This window comes from Papio anubis, chromosome 2 (assembly GCF_008728515.1).
Source record: "Papio anubis isolate 15944 chromosome 2, Panubis1.0, whole genome shotgun sequence".
Classification (NCBI taxonomy): Eukaryota; Metazoa; Chordata; class Mammalia; order Primates; family Cercopithecidae; genus Papio; species Papio anubis.
This window is the reverse complement of record NC_044977.1, coordinates 120,528,430-120,548,153: the sequence shown is the minus strand read 5'-3', so window position 1 is coordinate 120,548,153 and position 19,724 is coordinate 120,528,430. Positions and strand designations below refer to the sequence as shown.

Sequence of the window (19,724 nt, the reverse complement as noted above, 5' to 3'; positions counted from 1 at the left end):
CTGTTGGGCGAGGGGAAAGGTACAGGTGAATAAGCAATTGCTTTGGGATCCTGGGACTAGCAGAGAGATCACCTTCAATGATAAAATCAAAGCTGGGGGGACGGGGATGTATTTTCTTTGGTTTATGTGGTGTTTTGAAAATACTTGAATTAGATACCTTTTAAAAATTGGGAGATCTTGCATTAAGTAACCCATATTAACAGTTTTTCCTAAAAAAGTCAAAAGGTTTGACAACACTGCATCCACATTTCTACATGGTGATTTTTGGCTGGTGGTGAGAACTAGCTGCCTCTTTAGACAGGATACGGGGTCTCTAGTTAACCTCAGTCCCCACCTCCCCTGCTGACATCCAGCTCATTATACTCATATAGCTGCCAGCCAGGAATTTGCATTTTCTACCCTGGGTGAAATATTTATGGATCAGCAACAGTTTATTCTCAGCCTTCTTATAAGATTTTGTTATTCTCTGCCTCCACTTAGGGACTCCATCTCTTGTTTCACCTCTTAGCAGCATGCATATATTATCCTGTGATTTACCTTGCCGTTTTACACTCACTAAAGGCGTAATATATCATGGCCACTTCAAGCTCCCTGCTTTCTTCTGTGTGATCTTCGAGTGTCTAGTGCATGCTACTATTATGTCCCTTAGAACATCTGTTGTGTGATTATCTGCACAGGGTCATTTCTATTTTATAGACTCTGCAGAAAATTGGCACTTAATGTTTGTTGAATGAATGAGTGAGAACTCCTGACAAGCATGAAATGTCCAGTGCGACCTCTGCGTTGATGTCATCCCAATCAAGGGAAAGAAACTTTCCCCCCTCGTTAATATGTAGCATTCATATATGCTAATGTTTCATTTCTATGATTTAAAAAACATACATAAAAGTCGTTTATGAGTTCCCATTTTCTTTTCCTTTTCTTTTCTTTTCTTTTTTTTTTGAGACAGGGTCTCACTGTTGTCCAGGCTGGAGTGCAGTGGCATGATCTCAGCTCCCTACAGTCTCTGCCTCCTGGGCTCAAGCCATTCTCCTGCCTTGGCCTCTTGAGTAGTTGGGACCACAGGCATATGCTACCACACCCAGCTAATTTTTGTATTTTTGTAGAGATGGGGTTTCACCATGTTGCCCAGGCTGGTCTCAAACTTTTGGACTCAAGTGATCCGCCCGCTTCTACTTCCCAATGTGCTGGGATTATAGGCATGAGCCATCAGGCCTGGCCTGAGTCCCCATTTTCTATCTTGAATAGACTCTGAAGGTTCAGGGCCTGGAAGTCTGAGAATCATAACCTTGGAGTCCAAAGAACATGATAAGTAAGAGTGTGGGCTCTGTGTTCAAATCCTGCCTTCATCACTATTAGCTGTGTAACCCTGGTCCCATTAGCCTCTCTGTTCCTCAGCATTCTCTGTAAAACCTTGAGAGCTATAGCAACCTTCTTAACATGGGAGTGCCTGAGGATGAAATGAGGTACTTCTCAGGTGGTTCTCAACCCTGGCTTACTGCACTTGAAAGCTACCCGGGGGCGTTTTTTGAACCACTCTGATACCCTAGCCCCATCCTGGAGATTCTGATTTAATTAGTCTGCAGTGTAACCCAAGCATAGGTATGTTTTTAAAACTCCACAGGTGATTCCAATGGTCAGAGTGTCCCTGAGATAATGAACTATGCCTGATGCATGTGTTCCACTGCCCACTCAGCCCACATTATGGCCTAGCCACTGGGGTCCACACAGTATGCAACCTCCTTCCCGGGCCCTAACATCCTACTCTGAGTAAGCACCAGTCTCTTTGACTTTGCTAACCCTGCAGGCATCTGCTGGGCTGGTTTGCTTAGAACCGCAAGTCAAGCCTGCTTTGCTGCTGTGGTGCTTGAGAAATCTTGCTCTCTTTTGAATTTGAAGTGTGCCTTTTTAAGCTTGAGTTTCTCCCTCCTTGTCTCAAATGACTTTGTCCCCACTCCCTCCCACACTCCCCAGTGAAATCAACTTTCCAGGAGCCAAAGTAAGCAGAGATTTATAGTCCTAATTGGTAATAAATCCTGGAGTTAATTATTTGCAGCTGTAGCTATTAGTGCTCAAATAGTGATTTCATCTTTTAAAAGCAGGGTATTTACTCTTTCTTGTCTGTAGGTGGGGGTGGCCATGGGGGATAGTTATTATCCTTGTGTAGAACAGGGTATCACATTAAGGCCTCTTCTAAGAGTGCCAGTGTGCTGGTTCTTGGAGAATGCCTCTGTCTGAAGCATGTTTGGGATCTGAGAATGGATTTCAGGCGACCAAGCAGGATCTGTGCACACCTCCTTTTGCACAGCTTTGCTTTTTTTGCCATATTTTCTTCTAGACATCCAGGCAGATGCCAAATATTGCCTCCTACTCCTGCTTGGTACCTATTTTGCCAGTTCTTTCCTTTCTGATGCCTTTCTCTGCCTTTACTTATAGATGAGTCATTTCCCTACTGAACTTAATACAATCTTTTTCTTTTCCCTTTACCCCAAACGTCTCTCCTCTGCCACCACACAGGTCATTGCTCAGTCACTGGTTTGATGTCACTCATCACTGGTTTGTTGATTTCAACAGACCTGTATGTTGATTCCAACCTGCCCTGCCCCCACGAGGTATTTGGGTGTCAGGTAGATTCATATTATGAGAATTCTCTAAAAACCTTGAATCACAGATATTTAGAGCTGGAAAAGATGCTATAGATCACCTATGCATTCTAAAACCTTCATTTTACATTAGAAGAAACAGAGGCTGGGAAAGAATGCGTGACTTGCCGCGGTCTGAGAAGGAGAGGAACCAGCTTTATAGATAGAGGGAGAGAAGTCTCTGGCGTGTCTAGTCCTTCACACCTCCTTTCCCCTCCCCCAGGCTAGTTTACAGACTGTGCTTACTGCAGGAAATACGTGGTAAGAGGTTAGGTTTACATTTGTTCTTTGAAAGTGGCCAGGCCTGGAAGGAACAGATGTGTGTGTGTGTGTGTGTGTGTGTGTGTGTGTGTGTGTGTCTGTGCGTCTCACATATTGACTGTGGTTACTTTTTACTTTGTGAAGACAATCCATGGAAACTTGCCACATAAATATTTATGGGTCTTTTCATGTTTGCCCTGAACCCCCTGGAGTTTCAAAGGTGTGTCACTCTCTTCAAAAATGCATTTCAAATGTGAGTACTGTGAAACAAGAAGCAACCATGTGCATGCAGCCTGGTAGAGTAAATAGTAGCTGCAAAGCCATTCCCCTGGGCTTGGCATTCTGTGTGTCTGTCTTTCTTGCTGGCCCTTGAGTCAATTCAGGAAAAGTGGTGTGAAGCTGAGAAGGATTGGAGAAAAGAAAAATGGAGGGGGACAAAGAAACAGAGGGGACCAGATGAAGGGAGGGAGGGAGAGAGAGAGAAGAGAAGAGAAACGTATTACCATCTGTCCCACATAAACAAGGGCTTTGTGTCGGAGAAGTAAACAGAGCCGCTCCACGCCTCCTGTGTGGAAGCAGGGTGTTTTGTTTCTGCTCCTGTTTTTTAGTTGGCTTAGAGAACGAAGAAGGAGGTAGTTTCTGAAAAATCTGTGGGGGTTCTGGGAATCCTGAATCATCTAAACTAAACTTCACAAAACACCTGTGTGTGCTGGGTTAGGACAGTGATGGATCATTGATGTTGCACCTTTCTCTCAAGGAGCTCAAAATGTTACACAAACAGTATCTTGTTTAACCTGTCCGGGAAGGTGTGTGCATGTGTGTGTGTGTGTGTATGTGTGTGTGATTATGTGCATAGCACACTTCACAGAAAACGAGGGAAGGTCCACAGCCACACAGGGAGCAGGTGGACAGTGAATCTTTCCAGGTCTCGCCACGCCCTAATCCAGGGCGCTTCTCTCTCTCTTACATCTCCCGTCTACCAGGGATGGAAAACAATTTGGCTTAACGTTTTATTTTGAAGAACATATACAAAAGTGGAGTGAATAGGATCATGAATCACCAGCTCCCCTCACACTCCTTCCCCTGGCCCCTTCTCTACAGATCGTTTTGAAATAAATCCCTTCTATCATAGGTTTAATTTGTAAATATTTAAGTGTGCATCTCTAAAAAACAGTATTATCACATCTAAAAATTAATAATAATTTCTTAATATTATCTGATATCCAGCAGTATTAAAATTTATATAAATTATTACCTGTGTGTGGAAAACTCTTCACCTTCTGAGGCTACACATGTATTCCCATGATGCCATCATTGCTTCAAGTAGTTTTTGGCCACTGCTAATCAAGATGGTCACTGGGAATGGCATCATATTCTTTTGTAAACTCTTACAGAGAGCAATCTTATATCTTTTGAGGGTGGATTTGATTTTGCCATAAGCCAGAAGTCATTTGAAACCAAGCCTCAAGAATAAGATGGCTAATTCTTAAATAATACTATTTATTCTATTTGGATATTTAATTTTGCTGTACCTTAAAAGCAGATAACTTAGATCCATTGCTGTGTGGTTACTATCTTATGTCAGTAGGAAACTAAAAGCAGGTGTGATGTTAAAAATCAGAGGGCGTCAGCCTCTGTGCTGCAGCAGTGTCTCCGAGGCTCCTCTGTGGGGCTGGAATTTTTTTTTTTTTTTCCGAGTTGATGGGTTATGGTGGGGGTGCCTGGTGTGTTCAGGAAAGTGACTAGTTAGCAGTAAACACAGAAGTGTTTCAATATTCTGGCTGGGCATGGTGGCTCACTCCTGTAATCCTAGCACTTTGGGAGGCTGAGACAGGTGGATCACCTGAGATTAGGAGTTAGAATCCAGCCTGGCCAACATGGTGAAACCCTGTCTCTACTAAAAAGCAAAACAAAACAAAACAAAAACAAAAAAACAAAAATTAGCCTGGCATGGCAGCAGGCACCTGTAATCCCAGCTATGCGGGAGGCTGAGGCAGGAGAATTGCTTGAACCCAGGTGGTGGAGGTTGCAGTGAGCTGAGATCGTGCTATTGCACTCCTGCCTGGGCGACACAGCAAGACTCCATTTCCAAAAACAACAACAACAACAACAACAAGTGTTTCAATATTTTAACAACAGACACAGTCGGACTGGGGCACGTGGGCTGCATGCTTGCCCTGGTCAAAGGTAATGGTGGTTCGTCTTGTGAAAGTCTGTTTGCAGTGATGGGAAATGTTCAAAGGGAGGCTTTGGCTTCTTTTCTAGACAGAAGGTCCCCGGTGGAATATGTGCCTATGAGAAGTCCAGGCTAGACAAGATCAAGAATCATGCCTTTAGCAATTGAATGGGCTTTCTTTATGATATTAAACACTTTGTGGTTATAATGCACTTCATAAAAAAAAAAAGCACGTTCTCATCCATCATTCCAGGGAAGTTAAGAACCATGTGATAAATCAGTAATTGAAACAGCACTGGGACTCATATCTCTTAACTCTAACCCGAGGGCTGTTCCTGTCCCACCCAGGTGCCTCCAGGGAAGGTTTACAAAAGCTAAGCTTGCCTTCATATACTAGCATACCTTGGCATCAGCAGATGACATCACTGCTCACCTACCTGTGCTTATCTATCCTGTGCAAATTAAGCAAATGACCCCAAACCTACAAGTAAGAGAGGTGGGAAAGAGGGGGGCGGGTCTTGATCATCTAGGAGAAATCCTAGAACAAAAACTCAACTCTGAAAAGACTGGGTAATGCAAACAATAACAGCATATTTCCAACTCTGAGGGCACACACTTTGGTTGCAGACCAGGTACCCTATCTCCAGAGTCCCTGGGAACTCCCTGTCCTCTCCATGAAGCTCCATACTCAGGACCAAGAGAGGTGGGCCACCTGACCTCAGGCTGGGTGGAGCTGCCTCTTCCTGGGGTGCACTTTCCAGCAGGAAGCTCTGCCCACTGCAGATAGCGGAGGCACTTTGTTATACCCAGAGGGCTTTTATTTTGACTACTCTGGGATCAACATTCCAAAAAAGACATTTGCCAAAGCAGAAAGGGAGACTGGATGGTAATGAGAAGGCATCCTTCCCACCCATCTCAATCCCCACCAACTCCCACTATTGCTGATTGTTTTTTAAAATACCACCATGAGCCTGTTGACTATAATAACAACAGGGCTTGTTTAATATGGTGTGGCCAGGAAGAGCAGGCTTAGGATGACGCTGGGCGGAGGTTCTCTCCATGACCCTGCAGCTGATCTAATGGGAAGTCATGCGACTTTATGTCTCAGTTTCCCATCTGCAAAATGGGGTTGGGGATGCTTGTTTTATTTGAGGTATATAATGGCCATGAGAAGTAATGCAATCTTGTTAAAGAATATGAAAAAAACCTAGTAGTCTGAGCCAGTAGTTCTAACTCAACAGAAACCCAAGAGATACGTGTCCACGTGTCCACCAAAAACATGTACAAGAATGTTCACAGCATCTCTGTTTGTAACAGCCCTAAACTAGAAACAACCCAAATGTCCCTGGACACTAGAATGAATAATATATTGTGGTATATTAACACAGTGGGAGACTAGACAGCCACAAGAACGAACAAACTGAAACTACAAGCAGCAATGGGTGTGAATCTCACAAACACAATGTCGAGGGAAAGAAGGCAAACATCCCCTCTGTTGTGGCTTGAATTCTGTTCCAGGTAAGCTGCGCGTGCCAGCTCTGTGCCCTCCACCTCTTCATTCTTTGGGCTCACAGGAGAGCCAGTGTCTCAGCTGCCACTGGTTGCAGAGTCGTGTGAGTGCTCTGCCCCCTCTGCGTCCGGCAGCGCACCTGTGCCAGCAGACAGCCTCATGGTTGCATGACCTACCTCCGCACTCTACCTTCACCCTCTCTTCTTGGAATCCCACCAGCCCTGGTGCCATCCTCATCCTGGCCTTCAGGATTATTCTTGCTCGTCTGAGCACAATTTTGACATTGGAAGAGCCAGTCGTTTTTTCCTCTACCTCCAAGGAGAATTTCAAGCTTATTTATGGGACATGTCATCAAGAATTTAGCTATCAGGTCCCAATTCATCACTCTTTCCTTCCTTCCTCTTCTCTTTCTCACATGGCTGCTTTGGGTCAATTTCCAGTTGGATTTCAGATAATAGCTCAGGTATAGACCATAAGGTGTGTCTTCTCTTTGGGTATTTCTATTCTGAGATAGGATTCATGAGGTCCATTGTCCGTATCACAAGTCCTGTCCTCTAAATCTGTAGACAAGAATTTGTTTTCCTCAGAGAGACTGAAAAAATTCCTACATGACAACATGGCAACTCCCACGGTAAGGGCAAGCTATTCTAACAGGCGATTACTTTATAATAAAAACCCGCAGGGAACAGCAGGCTGGAAGATGCCCTGGAAGATACTGTGGTGCAGCATTCTCACTGAGCCCCTGTTAGTTCCATGGTCCCTGAGACTCTGCCTGACCCCTTGAGAGGTTCTTTCACAAAACTGCGTCAGCTAAAAGGAAGATGAAGGCTGCTTTGTGCTCACTTTGCTGGGATTAATACACATTTGCTGTTTGTATTCCTTTTCTTGTCTGAAGGAAAAGAAACATGTGCTGGATAATCTTGTTGGGGCTTGTGCCTCATTTTACCATCTGAGTTGTGCTCTTCTGAAGGTCAAAAGCTTAGCAAAACATTGTTACAAAAATGCCGTAATTAAGATTCGTTTAGAAAAGCTTGGATAAAAAAATGTGTCTGAGAAGATTATCAAGTTATGACTCAGCCTAATCATGTAAATCTTCAGTTTCATAAGAGACTCCATTTAAAAATATCTCTACTGTTCTCCCCCAGAAAGTTACACTATGTATAGAGAGATTAAGAAAAATCTGATATCTTGGAGGCTCCGAAGTTCAGAGGTGACATATTTATCTTATAAGACCATTAAGGATTTTATAGCCAATTTGGGATTGTAAGTTGGATATATTTTATATATGCAAAAAATTGTTTTTGGAAAACAAGTCTTTGTAATTTAATTAAATCATCTGCCCTGCTTGATAAAACTATTCTCCCCTTAGAGTAGTGGCATGCATTTGAGTCAGCTGGAGGGGGGCTTGCTAAACCCTAAATTGCTCTCAGAGATTCTGATTCAGTAGACCTGGGATAGAGTTCAAAATCACATTTCTTTCTTTCTTTCTTTTTTTTTTTTTTTTTGACAGAGTCTTGCTCTGTTGCCCAGGCTGGAGTGCAGTGGCATAATCTTGGCTCACTGTAACCTCCGCCTCCCGGGTTCAAGAGATTCTCCTGCCTCAGCCTCCCGAGTAGCTGGGAACTACAGGTGCCAGCCACCACGCCCAGCTAATTTTTGCATTTTTGGTAGAGACGGAGTTTCACCATGTTGGCCAGGCTGGTCTCGAACTCCTGACCTCAGGTGATCTGCCTGCCTTGGCCTCCCAAAGTGCTGGGATTACAGGCATGAGCCACCGCACCCAGCCTCAAAATCACATTTCTAACTAGTTCCCCGATAACATTGGTGCTGCTGGTCTGGGGTCACACTTTGAGGACCATTGATCTAGATCATTGTCAACTTGGCTGCCTATTAAAATTGCCTGGGGAACTTATAAAAAATTCCTTAACACTTGGCCACCAGACCAATTGAATCAGAAAATCTCTGTTGTGGGAGCCTGGGCTTAGAATGTTTCAGAAGCAAGCCAGGGTGATACTGATGTGTAGCTAGAGTTGAGAATCTTTGTTCTGGGTGAAACTTAGTCATATGACAGCCTTCACAAATCATGATACTAAAGCAGTTAGCAGCAGGCGCCCAGAAATACTAGCAGTCCTTCCCAAATGTGGTTTGCGGGCTGTGCATCACAATCACCAGGTGCTTGTTGAACTGCAGACTTCTCTGCCCTCTGGCTGGCCAGCCCCACTCTGCAGGGTGGCATTCTTCTGAGTCGGTGAGTAGCAGTTTCTGGAGGGAGTTTGGAGTTTGTGCTATCAGCAAGATTATAAAAGGCGCTCAGGGAGTTTTCCTCTGCCTGATAGCTGGAAGGGCAGCCTGAGTCGCTGCAGGTTCACATCGTGCTTTGGCATATGATAGTCAGTCTGTCCATACTTGTGGACAATGAATCATTTTAGATTTTTAAAAGAAAGGCAGGAAATACATGTTTCTTATTGCTTTTCTCAACATTTTCTCATTTAAGCCCCAAAGAATAACCAGGTCAAGGCTGATTAAATTATCTGCTTTTTTACAGATAAGTAAACTGAGGCCCAAAGAAGTTAAGTAAATTTCCCAAAGTTATAAGACAAAGGGGGGGCGGAGCTGTGATTTGAAGTTGGTGTCGTTTGACTCCAAAGGTGAGGGCCTCTGCCACCTGACTGTTTTTGCAAAATGCCTCTGGTGCTTCAGGAGCCATAAATATTCTGCAGAACTGGCTATAGAGTTTTCAATGCAAAATGAAAACCTGGGTCCTCTTGTTCGGAAATTTTTAAGAATTCAAGATGGCAGCAGCAGAGCATTAAACCAAGCATGAGACCTTGTGCACAGCTGTGTGCCCATGAGACCAGTTCTGATGCTATGTGTTAGGCTCTATCGAACGTTCTAATGAAATGAGTCTGCTCAGAGGCACCCTGGTGGGGTAGTAGGAGCCCCAGATTTGAGCATGGGTATGCTGAGTTTTAGTAATAGCTCTTTGAATAACTTCCTGTTGACTTTGAGCATGTTATTTAACTTCTTGGAGGTTCAGTGTAGTCATCCATAAAATGGAGAGGGGGAGAAGTGGGAAGGTGGTGGACTACATCCATATTTCTCCAACTCCAGTTATTTATATACCATATTTTTAGTATATAACCATTTAGGCTATAACCATGGCCTCTGGCCCCACACTTCCTGAGTTCTAATCTTGCCTCTGCTATATTCTAGCTATGTAACCTCAGGCAAGTGCCTCAGTTTCCTCATCTGTCAAATAGAGATTATTGTGAGGATTAAATAAGTAAAATAAGTAAATAAAGTAAAGCCCTAAATGGCTGATATGTGATGAGTGCGATGCAAGCCCTAATTACTACTATTCCTATGAGTCATATGGTACTTATACTAGTAGTACTAATGTCTTTTTCTTTAATATGACTCACATTTTAAATTTAAAAAGTCATCTATCATCTCTTTCCAAGTAATAGTATTTGTGAAATCACCAGATTAATGTGTATGTGTGGTTTTTCTAACCCAGGTGAAAATGTATAATAACTATACAATATTTTTAAGAACTCATTCAAATGCTTTTTAATATCAGCTGAAAATATTACCGGTGGAATGGGCACCACACTGTGGGTAGCATTGTACTAGACACTGAAGGCCCTTTTCAGCTTTAATAGTCTATGAATAAATAAGTCTGTGTATATTTGTGTCTGTGTCTTGAATAATTTGACAAATACACGACTAAAATATTTCTAACCACTTCCATCACTTCTATCCACAGTAGAATCTGCATTGGCTAGCTACATGTTCCAGTGGGAAAATGTTTAGAGATAAGAGATTTTTTTTTTCAATTTTTTTAAAAATTAAAAATTTATTTTTTATTTTTTTGAAATAGAGTCTCTCTCTGTCTCCCAGGCTGGAGTGCAGTGGCACGATCTCAGCTCACTACAACCTCCACCTCCTGGGTTCAAGCGATTTTCCTGTCTCAGTCTCCTGAGTAGCTGGGATTACAGGTGCTCGCCACCATGCCCAGCTAATTTTTTTATTTTTAGTAGAGATGGGGTTTTGCCATGTTGGCCAGGCTAGCCTCGAACTCCTAAACTCAAGTGATCTGCCCTCCTCAGCCTCCCAAAGTGCTGGGATTACAGGCGTGAGCCACCATGCCTGGCCAAGAGATTGTAAATAGGTTATAAAAAATGGTTAAAATCTTGATGAGTCAGTGGGGTCCTCTCAAGAAATCCTCCTAAAGTCTAACCAGGGGGACTTAGAATAGTGAAAAATTGGGACAAAATGCTTACAGGAAGCCATAGATCAGCTTTCAGAAGCAAGGAGTCAGGCCTCTGGGGAAGATACATGCCCTTTCCATTGGTTGCTATGTTTTTCCCCACTTCTTTCTATCTATATCTTAACTTATAGGGCTACTTTGAATTCTAACCCCTCCAAGTTTTTTTCTGGCAATTCTGACTGGAAGTTTTCCTTTTTCCCCTTTGAAGAGTACTTTGTAATCATTTAAGAAGTATTTTTGAGCACATACTGTGGGCACCCTGCTCCAGGCACAGAGGACACACGTTGAACAACTGTATTCCTGACCTCTAGGAGCGGATGCACCGCTGCTCATCACTAAGAGTCTCTGTGGGCTGGGTGCAGTGGCTCATGCCTGTAATCCGAGCGCTTTGGGAGGCCGAGGCGGGCGGATCACGAGGTTGAGAGTTCGAAACCAGCCTGGCAAACATGGCGAAACCCCGTCTCTACTAAAAATACAAAAAATTAGCTGGGCGTGGTGGCGGGTGCCTGTAATCCCAGCTACTCGGGGGGCTGAGGCAGGAGAATTCCTTGAACCCGGGAGGCAGAGGTTGCAGTGGGCCATGATCAAACCACTGTACTCCAGCCTGGGTGACACAGCAAGACTCCACCTCAACAACAACAACAAAAAAAGAGTCTCTGTGGCCTTGCTCGGGCGAAGTGACTCATGTGTGTTTGTCTTGCCTCTCCTTTAGGCAGGGTTTACTCTTCTATTCCCCAGAGCTTCTAAAGATCCTCTTTAGCTAAGAATTTGTTATCCAAAACCTCCAGGGTTACCAAGTTGTACAGGGGACATACAAATAGTGACTAAGGAACTTTAAAATGAGTCTCTCCTTACACTTCTCAAGTTATTACTAGCATCAATCCCCAGCCACCTCATGAACATCAGAGATTGTCCTAGATGATAAACATGTACTGTAAATACAATAGAAATGGATCACAAAGTAAAATCAGAAATCTTAGAAAAGGTACAGGACTTCTTGAAGTCCATGAAAGTGAGTTTAGAGAAAAATTTGAATTCACACCCAAAATTGTGGACAATTGAGGACCTAACAAGAGTCGTATTCGTTATTAACAGCAGGAGAGAGAAAATCAGTAAGGATGGTGGCATGATGGGTACTTCCCAAGTGAATGATCTGAATGTCAAGGGATGAAGAAAGGACCTTGGGAAATATGAAAAACTTTTGAATATTTTACAAAAGTCAGTATGAAGTGAGAGATGTTAAATGATGCCATGATTCAATTTTGTCAGAAAAATGATGCCAAAAAATCCACACTTAATTCACACTTTGTTCATTTAAAAATGAGAGTGTAATTGCTATTTTAATTTAATTTTGTGAAATCTAAGATAAATACTTTTTGTATTTTTCAGTTTACAATTCTTAGTTTCTACAATAAAATTCCAATCAAATGCCCTGACCCCAATTATACTATGCTATTTTTATCCCCTTAAAAGTGTGGATTCACTTTAAGTGGACTTTTTATGGTATTAATTATCCTAATATAGGAAGAACTTTCAGTAATTCAGTAAGGTGATGAATTAATCAACATCATTTTTCCAGAACCGATGACCAAGACCATTACAGGCAGAAAGGGGACAACTGGCTTTATTGACTCTCAGGCAGAACACAAAGGTCCATAGAACCAGCCAGATTTCTCTAGGAATGGAGTTGCCTAGTCCAGCTAGGAGGTAATTTTGGGATAAGCATGCTTAAGACCTTAAAAGGGAGCTCTCAAGGCTGCAAAGGAAGTTGCTTACCCACAAAGCACCAGACCGCAAACCGGATCCATGTGATGGTGGAGAGCTTTAGCATGAGATAGATGTTCACCAGCATGGCAAAGGCAGGCACAAAGGGGAGGCAAGGGGCCATGTAGGGCAGCTTCTTGGGGTTCTCTGGCTGCTGCAGGATCACAAACACCAGGGTGCTGATCAGCAGCACCATCAGAACAACCAGAAGGATGGCCCACCAGCTCTGCTCTGAGATGTAGTCAGAACCAAAGATGATGAAGGAGCAGAAGATGAACATGAGGATGAAGAGCAGGAGCACACAGATGGTCACCGTGTGCCCAGTTGCTGCTGTGGGCCGGTCCATTTTGCCTGGAAGGCCCAGCCGGATTCTCAAGGTGTAATAATGAGGCCCGATCAGCTTCTTTAACTTGATAAGATAAATATTTTCGGATTCATCAGCTTCTATGCCTGTGGTCATGTCCACGGTGCCGTAATTGGGGTGGTTGACGTTGTAGGTTGACTTGTCTGATTTCCCTATGAGCATCTCATTATCTCCCAAGGATGGTAAGTTCTTGGCCCCACATGTGTTGGTGGCTGGGCCAGAAAACTCATCCCCTTCACTCACAGGAGAACAAGCTTCCTTCTCACAGTCAGCCAGAATGCCCTCCTTCTTCTTGGTGTGCTCCTCAGACAAGAACTTGACAAAACCATCAATGTCACTCTCGGGTTGGTATCGAAGAAGCAAGACACAAACAGAGACCAAGGTGTAGGCCAGGAGCGTGCCGATAGACATCATCTCTATCAGGTCTCTCAAGCTGACCAACAGTGCGAGGAGCGCCGCCAGGAACCCCGACACGATGCAGGCCACAACTGGCGTCTCTGTGTAGGAGCTGACATGAGCCAGGAACCTGGAGGGGCCGTGCAAACAGAGGGTTAATGGTGGGCTACAGTGACCGATTCCAGTGCAGCCAACACAGGGAGCTAGAACTATCAATAGGCTGGTGTGATTAACTCCTCCTGGTCCTGCTCCACCAATTTACTTCTGCATTCACTACTTTAAACCCAGTTGCTATTCCTACCCCAGGATTTAGTGTATAATTTAAAGATAATTCACTTTATTTTATTTCATTATTATTATTTATTTTTTTGGTGAGATGGAGTCTCACTCTGTCCCCCAGGCTGGAGTGCAGTGGCATGATCTCAGCTCACTGCAACCTCTGCCTCCCGGGTTCAAGCGATTCTCCTGCCTCAGCCTCCTGAGTAGCTGGGATTACAGGTGTGCACCACTACACCTGGCTAATTTTTGTATTTTTAGTAGAGATGGAGTTTCACTATGTTGGCCAGGCTGGTCTCAAACTCCTGACCTCATGATTCACCCAACTTGGCCTCCCAAAGTGTTGGGATTACAGGCGTGAGCCACCGCACCTGGCCTAATTCTTTGATTTTAAGGCAAACTTCATTAGTAAAGTTCCTAATTATTATGTAATGGAAGGGCTGATTGAACCTAGGAGGTCTGTCTTTCAGAAATCTAGATTGAAGCCCAGGCTCTGCGTGAAAAAGTGATGGTTAGAGGAAGTCATGGACCTGCTTGGGGGTCCTCCTGACCTGTGAACTAGCATCTTAGCATCCTCTTGGAGCTTGTTGGAAATGTATATTCTCAGGTTTCACCCAAGACCTACTACACCAGAATCATAGTGGGGTGAGGCCTGGCAAACTGCTTTAAAAGACCTCCAGAGGATTCTGATTTATGCCAAAGCTCTAGACACCACCTATGACAAAAGTTGGCAAAATAGCACAGTAATTGAGAAACTGTGCTCACAGATACAGATTTATGTCCAGCTAGTTACTGACTGAAGAAGAGACCAAGAAGAGCGACTGAATGGCACGTGCAGTAGGCTCCTCTCCCCTCCTCTCTCCTCATAGTCCCTTATTTTTATGATTCACACAAGACTGCAAATGTGCTTGAAGCCCCAGTATCTTTCCTCTTAGTTTCTTTGACAGCAGAAAAACCTTTTGGATGTGTGAAGTTGCCACACCTCCATCACCCTAGGGCCCTCTTGATCTGTTCAGCAACCTAAACGTAGCAGCTCTGATGGCTGGTGATGGCTTCAGAGGGTATGCAGGGGAAATGAGTCAGAAGATGATGGCTGCAGAGACAAAGTCCCTGAACCAGCCCCCTCTGCACACCTGAGAGCTCCTTGGCCTCCATGGTTTACTCCTTGCTTTGTGCACTTGAAGAATGCCTTCTCAAGCAGGCCCCTCATGCTGGAAACAAAGGGCTGAGGCCACATCCCCTTTGTACCATGGGCAGATGAGCCACTTCATGGCCAATGTAGGGGGCAAGGACTGCCAATATACTGGTGTGGTGAAAAGTCTGGCTTGTGCACATGTACCCTAGAACTTAAAGTATATAAAAAAGAAAAAAAAAGTCTGGTTTTTGGAGTTGGATGTTCTGGGATCAAATCCTGACCTGCCACTCAGTAGCTGAGGGATTAGTGGCAATTTTGTTTCACCTCTCTGAGTCCTAGTAGACTTCTTCATATGCAAAATAGAGTTATTGTGAGGACTAAATGGGATACTGTATACACAGTATACAATAAATGGCCACTGGTGTTGCTGCTATTGTTAGGTTCTGTTCAGATGGTCTTATCTACTCTTCGTTGATTTTTTTTTTTATTTCAGAGGGGCTGTGGAAAGAGGGGCAGTTATCAGGCCTCAATGTGAGGGTAGGCCTAAGATGTCCCTGGTATGGTTCTTCCTTCTGGAAGCCACCCAGTACAGCAATTTGGCACCCATCATCTTCACAAAGGAGCAAGCAATGTCAACTGGAAGGAGGAGGACAGTGGGGGGGGGGGGGGGGGCACACATCAGCTTGTGCTGGACTGAGGGACCACAGAGTTAAACTGAGGGGCTGCTTCAGGGCCTGAGCTCTGTTCACTCACTTTTTCTCCAGGATACATGACAAGGTCCACAGTCCATGTGAAAGGCACTGACATAAAAATCACAGTCAGGCTGACAGTGGGTAGACGTTCTCCCTGGATAGACGTAGCAGAGCAGGATAAATTTCATGGAGGGTAGCCCTTACCTGAAAAGGAGCCCATCACCAGCCATGGCATAAATGACCCTCGGCATCGGGAAGAGGGACCCCAGCAAACTGACTGTCAGTCCTGCAACGGACCCAATGGCCACTACGAATTTTGCAGCATAGAATCCATGAGCCACAAACATCTCCATGAGTGGGGATTCCGTGTCAATGGCGTAATATGGCACCATCAGAGTCAAGATCATGCTTACCTGTTAAAACAAGAGAAGACAGGGCTGGAGGTACAGGGGAAGAACGCATGGCTGGAGGCCCCACAGGAGAGGAAAGAGCCCTGTCCCTGCAGGCAGAGGCTTGCATGGCAGTTTGGATCCACTACTTGCTGGCATGTGCCTTTACTGTAGACCAGTCATCTGGCCTCTAGGCCTGTCTCAATATTTTCTCCCCACATGTGAATTTAGTGGACTGGGCCAGAAACTCTATCTCTCTGGTCCTTTGATATCTGAGGAGTAAGACGGCAGGTATCTCAGCCCCATGAAAGCAGAGCTATGCCGACAGTTCCGTGGAGAGCAGATATTTCCAGAAGGAAGGAGCTGCAGCCAATGCCCTGCAACCAGGCCTGGCAGGGACCATGGGCACCCTGCCCACGTGGATAAGGCTCTCATTTCTCTTATGCTTTCTGGTCCTCAGGGTCTTATCCATGCTCCCTCTCACTGTGAAACACCAGAGATAAAATCTCCAAAGATAAGTGATGAAGAGGCCTATAGCCTGTTAACTATTGGGACCCAGATAAGGACTCATATTTCTATTTCTTCTCTCTAGCTTAGTCCTAGGAGCCAGGCAGGCCAACAAACAAGTGATGGCATCAGGACAGAATCAATCCTACTGATTATATGGCTGTCAGGCAACTATGGCTTTGCTTAATCAGGAATCATTTACTGTGTGTGCTATAAGGGTCCACCCCCAGAGAAGAGGGAGATGTGAGGGAGGAGCAGAAGAGGAAATAGAGAGCAGAATGTCTTTGCTCTTCCCTCTACCCTACCACCCCTCCCTCAACACTCTACCTACGGGGAGAAATCGGGGTATGGACAGGACAAGGCCACTGGTATGCGTGTGCATCAGGGAGGCAATAAGCACTTAACTGGGGGCTCCCAGGACCTACTCCCCTCACATATTATTGATCTGCCCAACAACCCTGCCTTCAGAATTGGCCATAGGCAATGGAGCCACCAGTCATATGACCAGATATGTCCCCTGTCCCGTCCCCCTCTCCGCCTAGGCTATGAAGGCCAAATTGATATCAAGAAAGGAATTCAAAGCCTGAAGGAAAGAAGGTGGTCATATGTAGACCATTTCTTTGCCTATTCCTTTGGAGCCAAGATCTTCCAGCAGAGCCAAGGGCCACCAGGGAGGACAGGATGTCCTAGCACAGCCCAGCAACCTCGTTCTTCTCATGGTGGTAGAGGGGCTTGCCTGCTGGCCAGTACAAGACCAAACAACTCCTAGGGCGTGTTTAAGGCCCGTGCAGTATGAAAGAGAACATTTCTCAGTAACACAACCACTTGCAATATCCCCTTTGGGGATGGGGCAGGGTGGGCTGGAGGAGAGTGGGACTGAGCCTTCTCCAGCCTCAGGGAGTCTCCTGAGTTAGATCAGGATGGGTAAAAAGTTGGTGGATGCATAGAAGTACTCTGTGGTCTATAAAGTGCTATTCTAAGGCAGGCACTGCAATGATTGACTTTATTGTGTGTGTTGTAAAGGCCCACTCCTGGAGGAAGGGCAGGAATGAAGGAGGAGTAGAAGGAGAAACGCAGAGTGCCCTTGCTGTTCCTTCTGTCCCGCAACATTCTGCCCACAGGGATAATCATGGTATGGACAGGATGAAGCCCCTTGCGTGTGTGTGCATAGCGGGAGGCGATAATTGAGGCAACCATAAAACCTCTGGGTAGGCAGCTGAATGTCTGTAAACGACCCCCAAGTTTGCTCTGTGTTTTTCTCTGGCTTCTAGAACAATCCTGTTTTGCAGCTTGCCTTAATGATCAATCAGTCTGGCTTCCTTAGCTAGTTGCTAAAGATGTCTTTTTGGGAAAGAGAAACAGCAAGGCTGATCAGCGGCAGCACCCCCCCATTCCCCCGCCCCCGCCAGCTCTTTCCTAATTGTGGTGACCCAAGTGAGTCCGCCCCTCAAGACCTGAGGATGTTTGTGGAACCACACACTGATTGGCCTGTGAGCCACTTCTCTCCATTGCCAGGGGCAGAGGGGGATGTTGGATGCAGCTGGGCCATTTCTGTGATAGAAATTCTGGGATGGGAGCTGAGAGAGCAAGCATCAAAGCGTGAGGAGTGTCGCGGGGCGTGATCCTGAAAAAGACAAGGCTGAAGCCTTTATTCTGGGACTCCCCTAGTTAGGGAAACCTGAAGGTGAGTTTGAGCTGGTGTAACAAGAGAGAGCAATGGCCGAAAGAAATGACACTTTCCTCCCCAGATTTAAGGGGAAGAGAGTTTGTAGAGGACAATGTATTCTCTCTCCCCGCTGTGCAGGGAGCCTCGCCTCTTTGCTGCCGGGAAGCTCCCAGAAGACAGAAGAGCATTGAGGAAAGTGCACAGAGGCCCACAATGCCTTTGCTCGCACACCCACCCGTTACTGCCAGCCTATGACCTGAGTTCCTTGGACGGCAGCCTATTCCCTGCACAGCAGCCCCTGGGGCAGCAGCAGACACCGAGAGCTTGTGAGGATGGAGGGGTGGGAATGAAGGCCAAGGCTGAAGTGAAGGCCTGGGGCTTCTCCTCTTCTTCAGTTTGGAATCCTAATTTTTTTCTTGTCATGGGGAGTGGGGAATGGGACTACAGGGGATAAAAGACAGGCACACAGACACCAAGAAGACATAGGAAAGGACTCCTTCCTGACAGAGAAGGGAGCTCGGTGCCAGAGCCACATCATGAGGAGAGTCCCGCAAGCATCTGGTACTTACAGACACATATGCTGTCAGGCAGATGACCAGGGAGGCGGTGATAGCATAAGGGATGGACGTGTTGGGATTCTTGGCTTCCTCTCCAGTGGTGGCGATGATGTCAAAGCCAATGAAAGCATAGAAGCATGTTGCTGCTCCTTGCAGCACCTGTGTGGATGATGGCATTTGTCAGACTCAGAAGGTCAGGGTGGCACCAGGGCCTTAAATGTGGAAACTGCCCTATGCCCTATGCCCTGCAGACATGACTGAGTGGCTGAGGGAGTAACATGGCGGAACTCGTGCTAAACACACAAGTTCTGATCTCCTACGCTTTTTAGCTGTGTGGTTGTGGTCGATTCTCTTACGCTGTGTAAATAGAGACAAGAAGAATTGGCAGGTGTGGTGGCTCACACCTGTAATCCCAGCACTTTGAGAGGCCTAGGTGGGTGGATCATGAGGTCGGGAGTTCGAGACCACCTTACCAACATGGTGAAACCCTGTCTCTACTAAAAATACAAAAATTAGCTGGGCATGGTGACATGCATCTGTAATCTCAGCTATTCAGGAGGCTGAGGCAGGAGAATTGCTTGAACCCGGGAGGCAGAGGTTGTAGTGAGCCGAGATCGCACCATTGCACTCCAGCCTTGGTGACAGAGGGAGACTCCATCTCAAAAAAAAAAAAAAAAAAAAAAAAAAGGCTTCTGCCTTTTAGTGTAGGGGATTCAGACACTTCTGCATAAGGAAGAGTTATCCTACCTAAATTACTGTTAGTACCCCTGACAGATCAGCTCTATGGTAACTTCCAGATCTGAAATGATACAAAAGATTTTCAGATCTTCAGATATTCTATTGTCTTCACTGGGAAGACAGGGTAAAGACAGTTTATTTGTTGCTCCTTTTGGGACTTGAATGACCTAGTTGGGCATGAGGCAGGAGGTCAGAGTAAAGCTAGGGGATAGTATCCAGTCACGTCTGCTGGCAGTCTGTCTGCCAGGAGTCCACATGGCTCCAGGGGTGTTTGGGAATGTATTATATATGTCAAAATGTCAGTGAAAACCTTCCATTGAAGAGTGGCTACTTTCTTTGAAAGAACCTATTGAAGTTTAAATGAAGGTTACCCACCTTGGT

The 19,724-nt window shown here is 45.3% G+C and overlaps 1 protein-coding gene across 1 annotated transcript in view; it reads right to left on the bottom strand.

The window, feature by feature from the left end:
* The window catches only part of SLC7A14 (solute carrier family 7 member 14), a 122,238-nt gene that overhangs the window by 7,835 nt on the left and 94,679 nt on the right, over positions 1-19,724 (bottom strand). The window contains exons 5-7 of the mRNA XM_003894844.5: positions 18,618-18,764; positions 15,691-15,899; positions 12,636-13,513 (exon numbers count right to left, since the gene is read on the bottom strand). Of these exons, the coding sequence (XP_003894893.2) occupies positions 12,636-13,513; positions 15,691-15,899; positions 18,618-18,764 (1,234 nt within the window). The remainder of the gene's footprint in view (positions 1-12,635; positions 13,514-15,690; positions 15,900-18,617; positions 18,765-19,724) is intronic.